The sequence below is a fragment of the Nicotiana attenuata genome, chromosome 7 (assembly GCF_001879085.1).
Source record: "Nicotiana attenuata strain UT chromosome 7, NIATTr2, whole genome shotgun sequence".
NCBI lineage: Eukaryota > Viridiplantae > Streptophyta > Magnoliopsida > Solanales > Solanaceae > Nicotiana > Nicotiana attenuata.
Window position 1 is genome coordinate 87617809 of NC_031995.1, and position 23336 is coordinate 87641144.

At 37.3% G+C, this 23336-nt stretch overlaps 1 protein-coding gene across 1 annotated transcript; it reads right to left on the bottom strand.

The window, feature by feature from the left end:
* On the bottom strand, positions 1712–3993 carry LOC109230227 (GDSL esterase/lipase At1g28640-like). The gene is made up of 2 exons (XM_019395751.1): positions 3914–3993; positions 1712–2744 (listed from the first exon to the last, which is right to left on the bottom strand). The coding sequence occupies exons 1-2, from the start codon at positions 3991–3993 to the stop codon at positions 1712–1714; spliced, it is 1113 nt and encodes a 370-aa protein (XP_019251296.1).

The window sequence follows — 23336 nt, forward strand, 5'->3', positions numbered from 1 at the left end:
AGCTCTGCCTTTTTATTTATTTATATGTTTTATCTGGAATACTTTGCGATTGAGGCATAGTTGACTAGTTGATTGGTTGATTTTATTTTTTAACATAGAAGAACAGTGTCATATGTGCGTTAAATTAATTGTTATTGGCGCTGTTACTTTGTTTCTATGTTGCTGCACTTCATATCAGTTACTATTGTTTTTTGTTCTGGGATAAATGCATGTCGATATTGATTTATCTATTATTAGGAGCCACACGGCAATGTGTTGTCACACGAATTCACTTGATAAGGGTGTGGTAGAAAAGAGAATGTGAATAAGAGAGAGCGAATCTTATTTTATATTTGTGATTTATAATTGCATGGGTGAGGTTTTCTAGTTTGGGAATTTAATTTGCTAGAAGTGGTGATTTTGATACAAGTAAGATAACTTGATGATGTGCTAATTTGCGTGACTATACACATCATCAATGTAAATAAAATCTTCTGTTTTCTTCTTTTATGGTGAGGGAAAGTCTGTCCTGCTTTGCCACGGGCTCTATTGGTGAACAATAGCTATTTTTTAGTCCCGTGTTATGATCCCTATTCCATCTTTAACATATTTGGAAAATAATGTTAGATATTTAAGGCTAAGCATTTGCCATGATCACCAACAGAGGATTGTCTTTTATGTCTAGATTTCTTTTGAGGCTAGACAGTAGTCATTTTTGACATGTAGAGAGTCGGAAAAGAAATCATCGTTGCTGTGTTATACTTCTTCAAAATATTTATTAGCAAAAGTTACAATCAGATGACTGTTTTATACAATTCTTGCTCAAATTTGATTTGTGCAGTGACTCAGTTTATTTTAGTTAGGATATCAGTAATGAGTACTCCTTTGTATTTCTGCAGCTTAAGTATCAAGATATTTCTGCAGAGTAATCCAGCTCCAGTACATTACACTCAACCACCTCAATATGTTAGAGAACAGAAAGCAGAAGATGGCTACAATTGGAGAAAACATGGGCAGAAGCAAGTGAAAATAAATGAGAATTGTTTAACCATAAATCAAGTAGATATTTCCACCAAGATTCTTTTCTAGACTTTGGAGACAAGTACATGAAAAACATCATTTTCTCTGCAAGTAGCTAAATATATCAGTTAAGCTTTGTCCTTCATGTGCATCTGAGTTGGCTACTTTACAAAAACACAAACGTCAAACAATTCCATGTGTATTTGTTATAAAAAACAGCCTAGTTTAAGGCCACAACATCCACATATATGTTCATTTGTGGATATTCAACGAGGTAACAAAAAATACAACATCCAGACTTATCATTGATAATCATCCACACAAGTCTGACGATCAAGTTCACCCACACTTAAAAAGAATTCCATTCTGTATTCCCATGCTGGGGCCAAGGAAAGAAAAGACCTTACCACGAATATCAAATAGATCGCCCATTCCCCTTAATTTATGTCCTCAATTTTCACACTTTCAATGCTAGAAGTTAAATAGACAAAAACAAAAAACAAGAGACACTGCATCATTCGAGACAATTTAAAGAATTGCTTATTGATTAGTAAAAAAGAAAGGTATACAGTGAGGAAAGTATCAGCCTCTGTACATACAAAACAATATTTGAGGGCCTACCCTATCAAATTACAAAAATTTTTGCTCGTTCGAACATATCATACTATCAGCAAATTAAAGTGTTGGACAGAGCAAAACAAATACTAGTATTTCAGTAGTCCACGGCGTTATTAGCATGTAACTCCAATAAATGCCTTAGACCATCTCTAAATAGCCCATAAACCTTTGAATGGTGCCCTTTTGCTGCAGCTACATGAAGATCTTGTTCGAACTTGAACTCAGGAAATACAAAACCCTTTTTGCTGAAGAGAGTATCAATCATATTCTTCGAAGCCTCCACTGTCAGTCGAAATCCATCCCAATGTATATGCGAAGCCCTATCAGAACATGCTACAACTCCTTTCTCTCCACACTGCTTTAGAGGATCAAAATTAAAAGGACCGCATCCAGCACTACCACAACAAACCTTCATCAACGTCTTAGTCTTGAATCCCAAGAATGCATGATTGCGTACAACCGCCATAAGCGCCTTGTAATAATCTGCATATATGATCTCAACTTCAGTGTACTTCAATCGCAGCTCCTCCAACGCTTGCCATAGATGATCATTGTGTAATGTTGCGAACAAATTTAGTCCTTTGTGATATTTAATTTTCCTGCTATTGTCGTCTTCGGGAAACATTGTTCGAAAACCTGGAAGGCAACCCATGGGAGTAATTCCAGTAACCACAAAGTGTTTGGCCTCGGCATCTTTGATCAGTTGTTCGATAGAACTCTTGATTGTCTCCACAACATCAGGGACAAGTTTGGACACTTCGGAAATAGATTTTGTATGTAAAAGAGAGTACTTGTAATCATTAAAACCAGGCTGATCCATATAGACGATAGCTTTCTGAAGAACTTTGTTCCTGCCGCAGTCATGAAAAGAGAAGCAATCCTTATAGAAGAGTTTCATAAAGGCAGAAATCTGCGAGTGATGAGACTGTTGAGGTGCCGGGATGCCATTCTTGATGAAGGAAAAGGGACTCATAACTGTTGCTCCAGGCGTCATGAAACTAATACCGGACTCGAACTCAACGCCTTCGTTGGTGTAATGTTGTAGAGAAGGCAGACCAAGTACAGCGGCAAAATGATCAGAAGTAGAAGCAGAGTCACTGCCTCCAAAGCTAAGATTCTTTCTGTGCCTTAGCGGAAGAAGCAGCAAAAATGATTAACAGCAAGATGAGGAAGAAACAGTGGTTGGTAAGGGAAGCCATTGAAAGAGAAGAAACAACGATGAAAACTTAGTTTAGGTTAGTGGTAGTATTTATAGAGGTCCCTCAATCGTGGAGTTTAAGCTATGTTACAGAAACCTAGTAGTAATAGGAAATATTCTGACTGCGGCAAATTTCCATATATACTTTATTTTCTTACTTTTGCTTCAAGTTTCTATTAGAGAAACGCTTAAATTTGCTTGATTAAAAGGCCTACACTTAAATTTTTTGCTTAATGTTTCCATATTCAGTTGTGAAGCAGAATTTAAATATATAAGGTAACCTTATTAAATGCCAAAAATTAAGAAAAAAAATTCTGATTGGATTTCGTTTAGGGAAACTTTCATAATTATCAAATTTTTAAATAATAGTATATACATAATCCTAGCATCAAGTATATATCAACTGAGGCAGTATATTATTTACATTTCTAGATACCTGACATCTCTTTAATGTCCGGGAATGTCGCAATTTCATTCCAAAAATCTCTCCTAAAAATTAGGACTTCTCTTTTATGTCCTTAATTCTTGCCATCATCTCCTAATTACATTCATTACTAACACATCATTCCTATCCCACCCATAAATCATGTTTAACTTTTTCTATATTCTTTTCCAATAGCCTCTTAAAAAAATGAACAAAATATGTTAAGTATATTATACATAAATCATGTTTAACTTCTCCTATATTCTATTCCAATAGCCTCTTCAATGAGAGGCCTTTTTTCTATAAAAGAAAAGAAAATTCGTATATAATTTCATTTAAATTCTATTTTTCTAGTGTTTTTATGCAAAGTGAATAATAATTATTATTTTATCCATTTAATCTCTCTTGAGGCATACTTTCTAATTAAAGATTTTTGTTGTTTGCTAAAAACTTATCCAAGGCATATTTTGGGATTGTATTAAACTTTCAATTTTTTTTTGAGTTATGAAGTAATAATTGAATTCTTTCTCAATTTATGATCTAGAGAGTGATTCCCAGAAAGATATTCTTTTATCAATTATGCTCAACAATTTAATCTTATTTTTTACTATGAAAATTTGTACTTTATCAGTTAAAAAACTAAATATGCTTTTAAAATTAAATTACCATATAACCTATTAGGAAAATTGGGGCCCCAAAAATTATCCAAAGCAGTTGCTTTAGCAGCTTCACCCTTGGTCAGCACTGCACCCATCATGTTGGTGCTCCTCTCTAACCACCCTCCATTTCTAATATAAAATTTTTTGTACCTCTTGAACTTAATTAATTGAACTATCTCACTTGGCAAAAGGTTTTCAAGCCTTTCTTGCGTAGCCAAAATCTTTTGGACCTTGTGGAAGCTTTTGTCCTATGCCGTGATCTCAGTTATCTACAATACACATTGTGGATTCAGCACAACACAAATGCTCATAGCTGGATCAATGCGACATTGCCACCATTTGTCTAGTAATATTGGGAGTTAGATTATTAGCATGGATAAGGGATTGGGTTGCTACAGAGAAGCACGGAAAGGAGCAGAGAAAGTGAACTACCTGAACCCGTGGAATACACATGATTTTGGCTAGAGGAGACTGCTCTGATACCATATAATGAATAACAAGATGAAACAAAAGATGATTTTATTGAATGACCATGAACTAAATATATACATAAGCCTATAACAGAGTTATTGAGATAATACTCCTCCTATAGTGGAACCAACCAGAAATCAAGGAACTACACAACAAACTCCTAGAATATTGGAAACAAGACAAATTCAAAATATAAGCTACAGCAAAATATAGTCAGTAAAATATAATCAATAATTGTAAATACTAACATGTGCTAATATTATTGTTGAAACGCTTCAAAATTACAACTTTGAAACTTCTCATCAGTCTTGGAGCATGCTAGAGAAGCTTTTTTCTTGACCATGTTCTTCCTCTATGATATATTTTAAAAATAAATTTCAGAATTTCAAGAAAGGATCTCTTTCAATGGAAGAATATCTACAACAATTGCATTCTCTATCAAGTGCGTTTTCCGCCATCGCAAAGAAAATATCAGACGAGGACCTTGTTGCTCAAACTTTGCAAGGGTTACATCCTTCATACAGAACATTTGTTTCTGGATAAAATGCCAATAGATCATTTTCCTCATTTTTGCTCTATGTCCTCGTCTTCTTACTGAAGAGGAACACATCAAAGTCATTTCACCTGATGTGTCTCAACTGTTGGTGGCTCTCTTGCTGCCATCAGACATTCTAATGATATTAGCCGTGTCAATCAACAAAATCAAGGTTATGGCTCTAGTCAAAATCAAGGGAGATTTCATAATAAGAATCGTGGTTGTGGATTTGGGCATAACAATTATCACACAATTTTTGGTAATACTTCTCGCTCTTTCCTGTTAGGAGTTGTCCTGATTTTCTTACCGTATCTAGTTTTCCTATCTCATGAAGGAAAGGACAACATATTTACCATAATTATGGGTTTTCTTTTCCTAGAAGGAAAATATAATTCTTCCATATTTGGCTAGTCCCTTTTCTTTAAGGAAAAGGTTTGGAGTTCTATAAATTGAGGATCTGCCCTTCTCATTTAGTAGCATCCACAATATAGTCATATGGGGCTTGAGAATCGTGTTTAGGAGGAGAACTTTACGGGACAAGTGTTAGCGTGTCACTTGTGTTTGCTTCTTTGTGAGGTTGTTCTCTCGATATTTTTTACTCTCTTTTTATTATAATGGATTGCTCATCTCCACCGTAGACGTAGGTCATTTGACCGAACCACGTTAAATGTTTGTGCCTCTTTTGGTAGATTTCTCTTTTGTTGTCTGATTTATCGTCGTTGAAGGTTCGCTTTACTAGCTTCCGCATGACACCTAACTTTTTTCGGTCCTAACATTTCCCCGTTGGTCAAAGCATCCTTGGCCCTCCACCTACTCCAAATGCTACTAAACCGATGACACAATGTCAGATTTTGTTTTCACTACAACCATACAACTTTGGAATGTTGCAATCGCTTCAACCATTCATTTGTCCCATATAATTCTCCCAAAGGTTTGTGAGCAATGAGCCTATAAAAAGTACCCGCAACAATGTGGTATCCTGATACGGGCACCTCCTCACACATAATGAGAAACCCAATGCCATTTCTAATAATCTTGCTCCATGCCGGGTAACGCGCAAGTGATGGTTGTAAATGGTAACCTAATTCATATCTCTCATGTAGGTCATAGTTTTTTTCCTACTTCTAAACAACCTTTGCTTCTTAAAAATATTCTTGTTGTTCCTCATCTTAAGAAAAAATTGTTATCTATTCATCGCCTTTGTGTCGACAATAAGTGTTTCACTTACTCATCATTTTCTGTTACGGATTCGAAGACCAACCACATACACGCCAATGTAGGCACTCTGGCTCGCTCTATTCGTTTTCATCTTCTTCAAGATTCACTCCATCAACATGTCCTACTGCTTTGTTTGGATCTGCTTCACAATCTTCATTGCAGCATAAGCGCCTTGGCCATCCTGGAGAACTTGTGCTTGATGTATTGTCGCAAAATAACATTATTTCTAGTTCTTCATGCTTTAATCCTTCTATGTGTAATATTTTTCATTTGGGAAACAATCTAGGATCGCGTTTTGAAGTTCTACAAGTACAACAAATAAAGCTTTCCTTTTAATACACTATGATGTGTGTACATTTACTATTGTGCTCAATTTTGGTTATTGTTAGTATGTGCTCTTTGTGGATGATTGTACCAAATTCTCTTGGACCTATCTCATGCGCCAAAAATCTGAAACATTTGGCAAACGTCTTGAATTCTATAATATGATATCATGTGTCTTTGATTCATCAATTTCATATTTTCAATCTGATGGGAATAAAGACTAATACTCAATTTAAGTCTTTTTTCCGTGATAATAGTATTACTCACCAATTTTCTTGCCCATATACTCCCCAGCAAGATGGCCATGCTGAACTGCAAACATCGACACCTCAATAATGTTATTCATTGCTTACTTTTTTAAGTTAATATCCCAGCATCATTTTAGCTGGAAGCTCTAGTTTATGCTACTTATATTATCAATAGGCTTCTACATCAAAATTTAAAATTTTCTTTACCATATAAATGTTTATTCTAGAAGAGCCAGATTTATCCTTTGTAAAACTATTTGGGCGTCTTTGTTATTCGCGTACTGCCTTTGATCATGTTCATAAATTCCTTCCATGTTCCACTCCTTACTTATTTGTGGGGATTTCTTTGAATCACAAGGGATACATGTGCTTGATTCTTCATCTAACAAAGTGCTAATTTCTAGGTATGCAAAATTTGTGGAAGATATGTTTCCAGATTCTAACCCATGCTAAATTTCATAGCAACTTTGATTTTCCACACATCAACTTCACATATATAATCTCCTAATATTTCTTCTCCACAATCTACCCATGCATTTCTCCCTCAAATTATGGGATTCAAACAACTCCTTCCAATTCTTATGCCAACCCACTTCCTAATTCACATGATTCTTGTAATTCAGCTCCATCTAAAAAAATTCTAATTCTTCTCCATCTTATAATTCTTCTAGTTCTTCTCTGTCTAATAATTTTCCTAGTTCTCTCCACCTAGTAATTCTCATAATTCATCTCCTTCAAGTAATTCTCCAAATTTATCTCCCTCGAGTAATACTCCAAACTCACTTCAATCAAACTCTTCTTCTTGAGTGGTCGCTGCTCAAGACTCTAAAATTCATAGGACGGCAATTCTATGACGGGTTCTTTAATTTGAAGCCAAAAGTTTAATCTTTTTTACTTGCAGCGTCCTCCCCTGTTTTGAGTCCATTACTTGAATGGTCACTCAACTACATGAAATTATCAAGTAAAGTCATCTTTCTTTCGTTTGTAACAGAAAAGTTATCTATAACACTCAAAAGGTAACTCAACCACATTTCTCAAATTTTTGATTGTCTACCTATTTTATCCTCTAAAATTGGTATTTGATATTATGAAGTTACCTATAGAACAAATAAATTTTATTTACAAAATAAAACAAAAAGTTTCTAGCATATATAATGTCGGAATAATAATAGAATTGAGCATAATTTTCAAGAATATATAATGCATATCATAAAATACATTTATTTTAAATAATTATTTTTATATTGCATGCATGGAATATATATTATAAAACTCTTTATTTTCGTTCATACTCTATTGTGTAAATATTTTGTTTGAGTTTTTATTGTTAACATCAAAACTATTATTACGAACAAGTTGTTCTAATTAATTTTTTTACTATGCTCAACATTTTATTATTCTAACATTATATACGCTTAAACACTTTTTTTTTTAACTTATACAACAACAACAACAACAACAAGCCCAGTTTGATCCCAACAAGTGGGGTCTGGGGAGGGTAGTCTGTACGCAGACCTTACCCCTACCTAATTCAGGCAGAGAGGTTGTTTCCAATAGACCCTCGGCTCAGGAAGGGCAAGAAGAAGAAGAGGAAAGCAAGGGAGGAAGAAGGATGGAAGATAAAAAATTTAAAAAAAAAAGGATAAGTGGCACCAAATAATAGCAACAGGGAATACAATACCCGAGGCGAACAAAACCACATAACCTACTAAAAATCTAAGACTATGAAGGGACTCGCCTACTACTAAGACTATCAGTGAACAACTATAAACTACCAACTAACCTTCTGCCTTAATCCTCGACCTCCACCCTCTCCTATCAAGGGTCATGTCCTCAGTGAGTTGAAGCAGCGCCATGTCCTGCCTAATCACCTCTCCCCAATACTTCTTAGGCCTACCTCGACCTCTTCTCAAACTCTCCATGGCCAACCTCTCACACCTCCTAACTGGAGTATCAATGCTTCTTCTCTGAACATGTCCAAACCATCTCAACCTCGACTCCCGCATCTTGTCCTCCACGGAGGGTACTCCCACTCTATCCCGGATATCTTCATTCCTAATCCTACCTCTCCTGGTACACCCACACATCCATCTCAACATCCTCATCTCTGCTACTCTCATCTTCTGCACGTGGGAGTTCTTGACTGGCCAACACTCAGCCGCATACAGCATAGCCGGTCGAACCACCACTCTATAAAACTTACCCTTAAGTCTTAGCGGCACATTCCTATCACACAAAACACCAGAAGCGAGCCTCCACTTCATCCATCCGCTCCAATACGATGCGCGATATCTTCATCAATCTCCCCGTTTCCCTGGATAATAGACCCGAGATACTTAAAACTCGCTCTCTGGGGGATAACTTGAGCATCAAGCTTAACCTCTAATTGAGTGACCTTCTGAGTGCTATAGGCATAGTTGAGTGACTTTGCTATTACAAATGAAAGAAAGATGACTTTAGTTGGTAATTTCGGATAGTTGAGTGACTCATTGAGTAATGGACTCCACCTGTTTCACGTGAGCCATCTTGTCACTCTGTAGCAGCAAAAGATCCATCTTGGAGAGATGGCCTGAGCGTTAAAGAGGTGGCTAAAGAAGATTGGTGGCCTAAAGCCAATATTTAATCTGGGACCTTTTAAAAAAACAATTCATTTATATTTTTATTTGAAGTCTATTTTTCTAGCTTTTTGAGATGTTAAGTTGTTAATAATTTCTTATATAAATGATTTAATCTATCCTAAGATGTTGTTGATTAGGCAATACAACCAGATTCAAGAAGTTGACAACTTGATATCGTAATAATTTTTTGATGGTCTCTAATATACTTGTTGAAATGCTTGAAACATGAGAAAAAACAAGAAAAGAAAAGAAAAGAATGCGCAATATAGTTTTATTCAATACTACTCTTTAGCTCTTGCTTTTTATAGAAAAAAATAAAAATCTTTTTTTACAGAACAATATAACTTATCGAAAACTTCAGCTTTTTTTTTTTTCACTAACTAAGAGAATATAAGAATATAATACATGTTTTCTGATGAAAAAGATTATCAGAATATAGTACTGTTGAAGATACCAAAAAACGGACTCTAAAAGTTTATTACACGTTTTTGGTGAAAAATGTAAAAAGGAGAATAATAATATAGGTACCTCATTAATGATGTCAATCGTAAAATTCAAATAATAATTTTTTTTTATTTGCAGTAAGGGTTTAGGGGGAGAGATTCTCTTTCTCCAATATTTGCTGAAAGAGTTACATCAATACTTAACTAAAATTTATCTTTACTTTTTATAAAGTATTCACTTTTATTTTGAAGTACTAAATATAATTAGGCCATGCCTCTAAAGATTATGGTGAGATATGAAGGATTGCATATCGGTGTTCATCACATGTAGCGGAAGATAATAACAATCTGAGGAATATCTTTTCATGTATAAAATTTATCTATATGTCAAAGATCGAATATGAGAAGTACCAGGTGAAGAAATATTTGTTACAAAAATTCTTCGATAGTGCAAAAACTCTGTTGGTACCCAATTTTGCCCTCAAATTTTTTCAAATAGCATATATTTTTCAAAATTTCATTTTGCATTATTATTTAATTTACAAGAATTATACATGTATTTTTTATAATTTTCTGCAATCTTTTGAGCTTTAAATCAATTTTCTTGCATTTAAATTACTTAAATATTTATTAATTATCCCTCAAATTATTTTATGATGACTTAATCATCCAAATTACTATTTGAATTCACATATATATTTTATAATATTTTTACTTCATCTTATATAATTATGTTTGTATTTTTAAGCTATCTACACGATTTTACAATAATAGCCTATATGTTATGCTTTATTACAATTATTACATTATTCATGCTAAAATAGAATTTTTTATGTTTTCATAAATGTTTAAGTTATTATTTTGAGTCATTTTATTGCATAAGTAATATTTTATTATTTATTAATTATTTTTATTTAAAATAATTTCGTGTATTTAACTCATAACCAATTTTAGGCTAATTTTGGACCAAAACCAGGACCAAAGCAGCTGGCCCATCTCCATTACACCATTCAGCAGCCCAAACCAAACAACCCCTTTAAAATTCCGGTTGCAACCCATTTCGAACCCGCCCCACTCCCTTTTCGATCCTGGTCGTTGATCTCAAATGATCAACGACCCATAATAATTCCTCCACCTTCCTTATATCCCCTCACCCTAGCCCTAACCCCATTTTCTCACTCCAGCCGCCTCTATACACTCTCCCCATTCTCTCTAAAGAAAACCTAGCCGCCATACCTAGCCTTCTCCGATTCCAACCCAAATATGGAATCAATCCATGATTTACTTATATATTTTGTGATACACTGCTATTATACGCGTGTTTAAGGTGTTACTTAGTTCTTGCCCTATTTTTTGCAAGAATTACCTCTCAAGAACGAGACTGATTTACCTTGATTATGTGAAGATCTGGACGATCTTTCGTCTATATACACGCTACAATGAACGATTCTTGCATTATTGGTTCGATTCAAGGCCGTTGGACCCAACTAGGGTTTGAGATTTTCCTTTTTCCTTACTGATTTTCGATTACCTGTGACATTCTTTCCTTTCTTGTTTTTGACTGATGATTTTCCTTGTTTGTTCGTTTAAATCTGTTACTATATAAACTCCTTCCCTAGTTCCCCTAAAAGAGACCTTAATCACTGTACTCTCACTCTCACTAGTCCTATACTATTCTAAAACTCGAGCTCTTGGTCGACTGGAAGCCAAGGCCACCGAAATTCAATTACTAGACCTCTCTCAGTGCGAGCACTGCCCGGGGTTAACCTCAAACCCTTGGAAATTGTGATGCACTGAGAATTTTGGGGTTACATTGTTCTCCTACAATCGCCACTATTTTGCATTCTTGGTTCAACTTGTTTGCAATTGGTTAGTAATTCATACCCTTACAATTCCTACTTCTTTATACTTGTATTATGTGCAATAGTGCTACTTGGATTCCTTTAAATTAACATCGATATTATGTAACCTCGCATACGAGTTTGTTTGTCTTAATACCATTCTGTAGTAGCTTCATATATCCTGGTCGATGTTTGTTGCACCTCATTTTGATTTCTTGTACTAACACCCTTAGGGAATTATGTCCTTGCTCAGAATTTCTCTCTTCCTGTTGAATTCATTATTTCTCTGCGAGTTATGTGACAATGATGTGTAGATACTTAGCCTAGTGATAGAATTCAAGGGTCCACCAAACTATATTGAGAACCATGTTCTCTATTATTTCCCACAAAAACCACGCACACTGCAGTAAGTAAATGACAAGAGGAATTTTACGTGGAAAATTCCCAGCTCAACGAGATTAACAACCACGACCTACCCTTGTAGGATTTCAACTTCACTACTGAGCAACTTTCAGATAACAACCTATGTAACCTAGGAATTAACCTCTTAATCCCTCACTAACTTGTAACACTCTATTACAAGCCACTTTGTAATAACTACATTACAAAGACTTTACAACTCGACTAACTCTAGCCAAGACACAAATACAAGGGTTTATGATTTACAAAGTGTTTCCTACGCAATGCTTCTAAACAAGCTACAACAACAACATACCTAGTAATATCCCACACTGTGGGAATGCTTCTACACAATCTAAGTAGGAATTACAATTGAAGAACTATTACAAAGTTACAACTCAACTAAGTACATACAATAAGTTGATATGGGGAACTGGTCCGTAGCACTGTTGTTCTTTGTTCTTGATGATCAATCACAGCGAGTGTGCTTGAGTAAAATCTCTAAGTGTTCAAGTGATTTGTTTTACCTTCCTTGATGTTAATAATACATTTGTGACATCACTTAGGATGATGCAAGAAAGGTAAGTAAAAGACACTCCCCATAAAGTTGACTGCTGCACTCTTTCTGCACTGTAGTGTGTGCAGGCAACAACTTTATAGCTGGGGCAGTTGGCGTGCATGTTCCTCGGGAAACGGTAGCTATCTGTTTCCTCTGTTATTCCTTTGACTATGAAGAGTTGAACCATATCCCAAGCTGGAACCTTTTGATCTTAAGTTCATGAGAATGTGTAACAGGTTCCTTATCTGGTTCTTGACAGTAAGTTTGTCAGATATTTAAAACATAAAACAAGGTGATTTTAACCTATTAATTTTCCCCTTTTTGATGATTACAAACTTATAATTGAAACTCCCACAAAGAGCCACAAAGAACCAGAAAGGACATTGAGTTTCCCCTGAATCTGTACTCCTTAATCAGTGCATATCATTATTCATTATTATTCAATTATGCATAATCTTCCCCTTTTTGGAATAATAAAAAGAAGAAAGGTCATTGAGTTTCCCCCTGAATCTGTACTCCCCCTTAATCAGTACATATCATTATTCATTATTTTTCAATTATGCATAATCTTCCCCCTGTTCGCATCATAAAAAGAAGTCCAGTGTGGTTAACTTATGCCACACGTGTGCACACAACATGATATAAAATAGAGATGTAAGAGCAATGTATACATAGCAAATGAGAAAAGCTTGTATTAACAGAAGTTGGATTTTTCAACAGGAGCACTTTCAATGTTACCAGCATCATCCACAATTCAGAACAAAAAAAAATACCACAAACATCATCATAAACAACCATAAGAAACGGACACTGAAAGATAAATTGGACACTAGGAGGGAACACTGGCTAAGGAGCACTGGAATGGGAGGCTTGGAAGAAGAGGCAAGCCTTTGGAGGACTAAATCCATTCAAGCATTCGCTGACATTTGCTCGTTGAGTAGCCTGTCTTTTAGGTCCTCCACTTGTTTCTTGAGCTCAACATCCTCTTTAGTCAGACGAGCAACCTCTTCGCTTTGAGAGTTACTGGAACTAGGTGCCTCCTACAGCTGACTTAACTGAGTCTCGAGAATAGCATTTCTTGCTTTCAACTTCCTTATCTAAGCAGTAGCACTGTTCCGAGCATTGACCAACTGAGATATGGTAGAAGTGCTTCCAACCCCTCCAACTTTCTCAATACACTTGCATTCTTCAAGAATGGCTTTGGAGAAGTTTTGCTTCTTAGTGCCCACTTTAGCTTGTCCAAGAGGAACTTTGAAATACTCAAAGACCTTGGTGAGAAGGAACCCATAAGCCAGCCCATGATTACCATCTTTAAAATCTGCCACTCTCTGCATGTGTTCTATCATGATCCCAGGCAGGTTGATGCTAGTGAAGTTGTCTAGTGCTTCCATGTGGAACAGGACTGCACGAGAAGTGATAGATCTTCTCTCAGCACGAGGGAGCAAGAACTTGTTCACTATCTCAAATAGTAGTTGGTACACTAGAAGGAGGGCCTTCTTCTGTACCCGTTCCCCTTGCTGAACTGCTCTGTCCTTCAGGATGGCATTTCTGAAATTTTGAGAACAAGATCCCTGAACACTAGACAGCCCTTCAACAGGCACACCCAGAATAGATCCCAACAAGGCAAAGTCCATTACCATATCAACTCCATCACCAGCACACAGATGTGATCGTCCTCAACTTTGAAGCGGTTGGCATATAAACTTTGAAATTTCTCCTCATACACTTTTGGAGCATCACTAGTGAACAAATGTGCCCATTGTATGCATATATAAGCATATCCAAGTGTTTCCTTATTTTTCCTTAAAGGATTTTTTTAAATCAATTTATTCCCCTATTTTATCCATGAAAAATCCAATAATTGCTTCTAAAATTATTACTTTGGTAATTCCTTTGTTGAAATTTTATATTTATGCTAAGATATAGCCAAGGTAATTTTTGCATATTTTACAAAATTATTTAGTATTTTTAAGGCTGAAAATTGTACAATTGCAATATTAGCCCCTTTTTAGATTTAACTGTGTTTTATATTCACAAAATTAGGTCTGGTATTTTTAAATAATTAATTATGTACTATAAATCATTTAGCATCTTTAATTTATTTACAGAAATCACTTTATTATTTTTACAAATCAAATAGGATAAGATTGGCTATTTAAATGTTAGCCCATTTTTATTTCGATTGTAGCCTGAATTGGACCCCAATTTGAATCCCAATTACCCTGGCCCAATTCCTATTAAAACCCCGACCCAATCTCGATTTAAATCGACCCAAACACAGTCTCATTAAACTGCCCCTTTACCCGTTCAATCCAAGCCGTTGATCACTCAGATCATCGGCAAAAAATTGCCCTTACCTAAATTAATTCCCAACTACCCCCCAAACCCTACCATTTCCCACCATACGCCGCCTATGAATTATCCCCCTCTCTCAAACCCTCTCTACAACAACTCCAAACCCTAGTCGCCGCCACCCTAATCTACCCTAATCCATGGCTTTCCATGGTTGTCTAAGACCTATGTCAGCCTTTCATGGCATCTACGTGCTCGTCTCTGTGGTTTGATGACCAGATTCTGAGGATGCTTGGTCCAGTCCTTGTTCGATGACTGTTCTCCGGTCGTCTCTGACCTTTCTCCAGCCAGCCATGGCCATTCGAGTCAGACCTTTGACTCTCCATTTTAGATTGATGGTTTTCAAGGCCTTTCTCGTCACTTGGGGTTCTTCTGAAACCCTAATCTCTAAGAGTTTTTCGACTTCTTTCAGAATCACATTAGATCCATGCTTGCTATGAGTTTCTAAACGCCTTCTCGAGGTCTCTTTAATTTTGCTTTCAAAAAAAGGACTCTTCATATTTTTCCGATTAAGGTTTTTCTTCAAGTTCTTCTTTTCAAAATCTTTTCTGAGTTTAGCATGATAAAAACCCTAATTTCTTTTAGGGTTTCTGAGACTATTTGTTAGTGTTTGTTTGATTTACTTGTTTATCATCTCTAGACTCGATCGGTGTTAAGAACCCCTAATTTCTTTTGGGTCTATTCGAGTTTCTAAACTGTTTGTTCAACTTATTTGTTTATAATCTTTTAAGCTTGAATATTATTTAAGAAAACCTATGTCTTTGAGTTGAAACTGCTCATTTAAATGCCTGGCTTGATTTGAAGTTCCTTTGTTTCAGCATCTCTTTCCCTTATGTGGTTCCTCTGATTCTGGGTTCTTACTATCTTTGAAACTCGACTATGCTGTGAGACCCTTTGCATGCTCCTGACACTCTATTCTCTTCACTATTGGTTCAATGAGACCTGACCTACTTGACTATCATGCTTTGAATACTTGCTATCTACTGACTTTGTACTACTATTGCATGCTGTTTCTTTTGCCAATAGTTTGGCCTGACAAGTCTATTGTTTGTGCACTCTATTTATATGCTGAGAACCCTTCTTTGATGGATTCTCAATTTTGGGACTGATTTCAAAAACTTCTCCTTTGTGAGCTCTGAATTTTACTCGCCCGTTAAAATGATTGATCCCTTTCCTTACTTACTGCTTTCTGAATCTTTTCCCCAAAACAAGTGTATCTCTGTACTTGGACTCAATTATGTACATAATGTTTTACTACTTCTTTTTATGGTAATAATCAGTCTGCCTGCAAACTGATTTTCTTTCCCTCTTTTAAACCTGTTAGCCCGTTAAACAAGTGATTCCTTAATTAAAGGGGAATCACTTGGCTGATTGATTCTGATTGCTGATTATTTCCATATGTGCATTGAACTTTATTTACTGCCTTATTTCTCACAGTTTTTCAAAACTACAAATACCCACCTTCCCTTCTTTCAAACACACGAACACAAGGCATAAAAACACTTGAGTTCAGACACACACTCCACCAAAATCTCTCTCTTTCTCTATTGCTACTTGTATTGCTGCCTTACCTAGCCGGCTGAAAGCCAAGGCTAGGCTGTGGGAAGCTTGCTTATTTTTCTCTGCATTTGCATCTTTTCTGGTACGTCTTAGTTAATCTTCTACACAACAACAATATGTTTCTTTACTGTTTCTTTCATCCTTGTTTGTCTCCTGTTTGTATTTAGCATTTCCATTATTAAGCATGCTTTAGCCTGCCTTTTCTGTTCTGAATTAATGCTTCTGTCAATTACTTATCATGGCTTGTGAATCCTAAAATCCCCATCCCCAATCTGTTTGGTATCTGGTGTTGGTGTGGGGCATGACAGCATTGAACATTACTATGCATGACCAAAACCTGATCCCCTTGGGATCATAACCTCCATGTATCCTCTAATTGTTGTGTGTTCTGATTGGTTCATAGGCATGCCGGCATCTCCTATTGTTGTACATGCCCAAACTGATCCCTTCCTAAGTACATAGACTCCTTGCAATGGATTCCCAACCCCTGATCCCTTTGTATGAAGTTATTAACTCTGTATTTTACTAATTATTGTCTCCCTATCACCCTTCACCCTTTTAATAATTAACTCTGTTTATTCCATAGCTCAGGGAGGAACCAAGAACCAGGCTTCCTCTGGTTATATTTTTGTATATTTTTGATGTAATTCAGTATTTCTGGTTTGTAACAATTTGTAATAAACAACGAAGATGGCTAGTGAAAAGGGTTGGGTAATTATGCATGCTCAAGGGAAGAAAACATGCCAATAGGACTGCTTTTTTTTTTTCTTTTAATTCTGCATGTTCAATTTGCATTTAGGAACCATGTCAATAGTATCCTGCATGTTCAACTGAGTATTCAAAAACCATGTCTATAGGATTTATTTTAAATTCTGCATATTTCAACTTCACATCTAGATAACCTGCCTATAGGAATTTTCTAAAATTCTGCACGTTTATCACCATTTAGATATCATGTTTTAGAATCCAATTGGTTATAATATGGCATCGTGTTAAAATCAGCATAATGTATAGAAATCATGCCTATAGGAATTCCCAAGTAAAAAAACCTGCCTGTTCCATTGTCTACTAGATATAATGCCTATAGGGTTTAACATCATTCATTTAGATAATCATGCCTATAGGGGTTAAAATCATTCATTTAGACATCCTGTCCATAAAGGTTTAAGAATCAGCAATATATACCATGTTTCTAAGAGCTCCCCTAAACACTTAGGCAAGCCTTAGGTAATAAAAATAAAACTGAATTCGCCTCTGTTAATTAGTAATTGCTACAACCAGCAGGCAGGCCTGATTCGTGTTTCCTAACTGAGTCATGTAATAGACCAGGCATGCTTCAACAACAATAATCTTATTTCCTTAAGTATATTTTTTAGAATCAGACTTTGCTTGTTATTTGAGTCACGCTATTGATTGCTTTGTTTGAGGAGGTATATGTGAGCCTTCAGTGTTTATGTGCTTCCCCTTTAATATGCAGTCCTAAATATTTTTTATATCGCCTTAGATTTTTTCACCTTTGAAACTCCAAGTCAGCCTAATATCCCTCCCTTTTAGGAATAGTAGTCCTAAGTGCCTCCGGGACTGATAGGAATGGGGTGGGTAATAGCATGCAATAGTGGCCGAAACCAATCCGCGCTTTAGTACCTTAACGGGGTGGGAAGGGTAGATATGGATATGATGACCGATGCGCTAATACCACATTTAGCCTCTCTTTTCAGGAGTGATTACCGGGTATTGCATTGATGTGATCCATATTATAAATAAACCTAGGACCCCTTTCCCTCTCTTTCTTTGCCTTTAAAGTATTATGACTTCTTTTCAAAAAATCAGCTTTTTAATGATTGCTCTATTTTACTTCCAAGCATTTGTGTATTAAAATCCCCTCTTATTTGAGCCTGATCTGCTTGCATGTTAATTGCACCAAATTCACAAAGAACTATCTGGACGGGAACCACACTAGTGGATCTTGAGGGGTGCCTAACACCTCCCCCTTAGGATAATTTCAAGCCCTTACCCTTTCTCTGGTTATCAAACAAACTCAGAAGTGAACCTTGTAGGAGTCCTAATGCACCATAAATCATTAGGTGGCGACTCTTCAAAAAATGCAAAACCTAGTTCCCAAAAGGAACGAGTTATCCCATACCCAAATGTCATAAACCCGATTCTCCCGAGGCAACGAGGGAAAAAAGGGGGCGCGACAGCGGCCCCATTACACCTTTTGATTTCTCAACTTCTCTTTCCCAGCACTCCTTTGATCACCAACTTTGGCCTTCTTTGAGGAACCAGATTCCTCATCAGTATCAGTTTTTCTTTTAGCAGACTTGCGATTATTTTTTCCTTTTTCATCAGACTTCACAGAGTTTTCACCCAATTCTTCCATCACCATGGCACCAGACTCTTCCACCAACTTATCACCAGATTCTTCCGCTACGTTTTCACTAGAGACAAAATCATTAGATTTGTTCAGATTTTTAGCAGACACAGAAGATCGCAATTTTGTCTTGGGTGGTAATTGTGAGCTTCAATTCTAAGATATATGTGTTAACTTGTGCACTAGATTGACGTTGCTAGACTGTTTGGTGAATTGAAAGTAGAAGTTAAAAGGGGATTCGGCTCCAGGTATGAACTTTGACCTTTGTAAAATCACCTTGTTTGGTGTACGAATATTTGGTATGTGATATCTACGTGGATTATGTGTGAAACTCTGTGATTGGTATGAATTGAGTGTTCGTGGTTAAGCCTCCCGATATAATGGTGTAAGTAATTGGCAATAAACCAAATGTGTGATTGTGAAAGTGTTATGTGGTAAGAGCTGAGCAACAAATGATGGAAGGAAATCGTAAATGATGCAATTGGGACAACTGTGGTAATAACATATATAGCTTGTCGTGGGCAATTATCATTGTGACATAAAATGCATATGAGTTATTGAATATGATGGAAATGGTATTGATGGTTATGGAAATTCTTTGAGAATTGTTGTTGTTATTCCTTGAGAATTGTTGTTGTGGTTCTTTGTGAATTATTGTTATTGTTGTTGTGAAATGATATTCTGGATGGCCTGAAGCCATGTGATTGAACTGTGGACTATTGTTGTTGTGTGAAATGTGATTGTCCGGTGGGATCGGGTTGTGCGCCGCAACACAAAATGATAAATTATGGGTTGGGGTGATAAGGGTGGCCGAGGTAATAAGGGTGGCCGAGGTAATAAGGGGGGAAAAGTGATCGAAATCACTATTGAAATGAACGTATGTGAAAGTTGTGAAATCGTTGATGTAATGAAATGATGTTGGAAGGGAAAAAGGAGAGATTGTGAAACTTGTTTGACTTTGGTTGTTCCTTTCATGTACATTTGATTGTTGATTCTATTACTGTACATTACTTGTGTATTGTTTGAGTTTACTTGGGGTAAAGTTTGTTCATACATACCAGTACAATTCAAATGTACTGACGTCCCTTTTGCCGGGGGCGCTACATTCGTGTTATGATTGTAGGATGATCTATAGAAGGTACTCCAGTCCACCGTCCGTAGCACTCCTTCACTTTTCGTCAGCTGAATTGGTGAGCCCCTTTTCTCTCGGGGCCCTGCGTGGCTCATGCCGCTTTTATTCTGGAGTCTTGTTTTGGCATTTGTGTAAGGTATAGCCGGAGCCTTGTTATCGGCAAGTATTGTATCATCCTTTTGTATCCTTAGAGGCTCCGTAGACACAATGTGGGTGGTGTACATATGTATTTTGGGTAAGTAATGGTACGGTTCGGAATCATGATCCACGTTGGCAAATGTTGTAAGTATTTAGTATCATATGATGGTAATGATAAAAAGTAGAAATGAATTCAAGTTGTAAGTTTATGCTTAAGTTATAAATGGCTATTTCACAGGAATAATGTATATTGAAATCACGGGGTAACGCGTGGGATAGGAAAGGCAATTCCAGGTCCGCTTGACTGGGGTCCTCCGGTTGAGCGCCAGTCGCGTCCCTCGGTTTTGGGGCGTGACAAACTTGGTATCAGAGCCTAAGGTTTTAATAGAGTCCTAGGATGTCTTGGAGCCGTGTCTAGTAGAGCCCTTCTTATAAGTGTGTTGTCGACCACATCTATAAGTAGGGGGCCGCATGGACATTTGGGAAATTACCCTCTTTTTTGTTATTCTATATCGTGCGGTGAAGTAAAAAGTGGAAGTGTCTATGTCTAACTCATGCTCTGTTCCGAATTTTTTAGTAATGGCATCTAAGAAGAGAGCTAGACTCGGCCTTGGGGCCAATGCCATCCCAAGTGTGGCTATGGATCATGTACCTAATGCCGTGGGTGAGAGTGACTCCTCGGTCTTGAATCCACCTGGCCCATCTGTTCCAGATCAAAGTGTTCCTGTTCCTGCTGCGGCAGAGGGTGCTACCTTCCCTCCCGCCGATATTCCTGATTCTGATGCAGTTCCAGCTTCTGGTCCCGGGGTTTCTGATGAGGACCTTAGAGGAGCCATCCGTAAGTTGACCCAGTTAGTGGCCGCTCAGGCCTAGAGATCTCATGACGCCCCTACATCCTCCAGCGGACAGGGAGATTCTGCCAGTTCCAGAGTCAACCAGTTTCTGCGGTTAGCCCCTCTAGAGTTCTCAGGCACAGACCCAGAGGCCGATCCGCAGGATTTCCTTGATGAGATGTATAAGACCCTTCGAGTAAGGAAGGCTTCGGAGACGGAGGGAGTTGAGTTGGCTTCATACAGGTTGAGGGGAGCAGCGTATTCGTGGTTCGAGATGTGGGAGGATTCCCGTGGGGAGGGAAGACCTCCGGCTAGATGGGATGAGTTTGTAGATGCATTTATGGACCACTTCTTGCCTGCCGAGACAGTGGCAGCCCGTGCCAGTGAGTTTGAGGCCCTCAAGCAGGGCAGTATGAGTGTTAGGGAGTACCACATGGAGTTTGTGAGATTGTCCAAGTATGCTCCTCAGTTAGTGTCGACCATGGATGCTCGAGTTCGGCGATTCGTTCAGGGCCTTAGTCCTTTGGTGGTGAATGAGGCTGCTACAGCGGCCTTACACTCGGATATGAATTATGGAAAGATTGTGGGATTCGCTCAGGCCAGAGAGGTTAGAAAGTTGAAGATACGGGCGGAAACGGAGAGTAGCAGCAGAGCCCGATCAGTGGTGTTAGATCATATTTTAATGATGCAATTAATATGCATGTGCAGGAGTTCAAAGAAGTAAAAAGGAACTGCTGGAACGGCTATGTCGAACAAGGAAGGAAATCATTCAGAAGGGAAGTTGCCTGAAATACTTACGATGTACAAGGAAAGAAACAGTACTACATCATCAAATTAGGATTAGCTCCATGATTTTGGGAAATCAAATCTGCCATAATGGAATAAAGATTCAACGCAATCTGTGATTGACGAGTCAGATCAAATCACTGAAGAACTATTAAAGCTAGAAGATCCGGACGGCGGTCAAGATTGGAAGGTCCAACAATCAAGGAAGAATCCTGTCAAACCCGTTATCTGCCGAAGGAAAAGGTCTGAAGAGAAGCAACAGATAATTCTTTATTCTTGGAAGAATCAACTCTTTCCAAGGATCAAAACCCTTGGGTTGACAAGCCTTCACCATTGATCCTTGTATAAATTCACAGTGTAACTCCATCCTTAGCATACATTGATTAAACCAAAATAACTCTCTTCATTCTACTGCAAATAAGCATAGTAGCCTATATAGATCTGCTGTGTAACAAGTCAGGGATAGAAAGAGGGCATACAACTGGTGAGGCATTGTATCAAACGAGTGCTAGAGAAACTGAGCGACATACATCAAATCTGTACTCGAAAGAAAACTTATTCACTTGAGAGAAATCCCTTGCAACCCAAGGGGACTGGATGAGGATTCACATTGAGTCCGAACCAGTATAAAAATTCCTGGTGTCTTTAAATTTTTGCATTTACTTTCTGTTTATTACCTCGAATTACTATATCTGCAAGATTGCCATATTTCGTCGACTACTTAAGTTTTAAGTCAACTTGTTAACGATTAACTTTAGTTATCTACAATTCACCCCCCCCCTCTTGTACTTTCAATTGGTATCAGAGCAAGGCTCACACTTTTGTTTTCTTCTTAACAGCTTGTGAGAAAAAGATCATGGCAAATCAGGTTATCATAGGAGCTCTCTTTCAGGAAGGAACTTCACAAGTAAGGCCACCTTACTTCAATGGACAACATTTTTCCCACTGGAAAGTTTGAATGGAAATCTTCACCAAGGCATACGACGTCAAGGTGTGGAGAGTTATCAAGAAGGGAAACTATTCATTGCGTGCCAGCCCTCCACCACTCGTTGATCCTGATGACATAGACTCATACACAAAAGAACAACTGGAAGCTGTCCAAATAAATCACAAGGCAAGAAATCTGCTTCACAATGCGATAAGTGGTGAAGAATATGAGAAAATATCTAGCTGTGATACAGCCAAAGAGATGTGGGACAAACTTGAGGTTACCTACGAAGGTACCAGCAAAGTAAAGGAAACTCACATCAATGTGCTAGTTCACGACTATGAACTGTTCTCAATGAAGGAAGGAGAATCCATCGAAGAAATGTTTGCCAGGTTCAGTAAGATAATCAGCAACTTGAAAGCTTTTGGCAAACCATACACCAATGGCGATCAAGTTAGGAAAATTCTCAGAAGTCTACCAACCACTTGGCAGACCAAAGTGGTCACCCTGGAATCTCAAGATCTTAACAAGTTATCATATGATGAACTTCGAGGAGAGCTCATTGCTTTTGAAAGAACACACCTGAAAAAGACAAATCAAGAGGAGAAAAAGAAAAGTGTTGCATTCAAAACTACTACTGAAGCGGCTGAAAATGAAATTGATGATCCTGAAGCCCTACAAG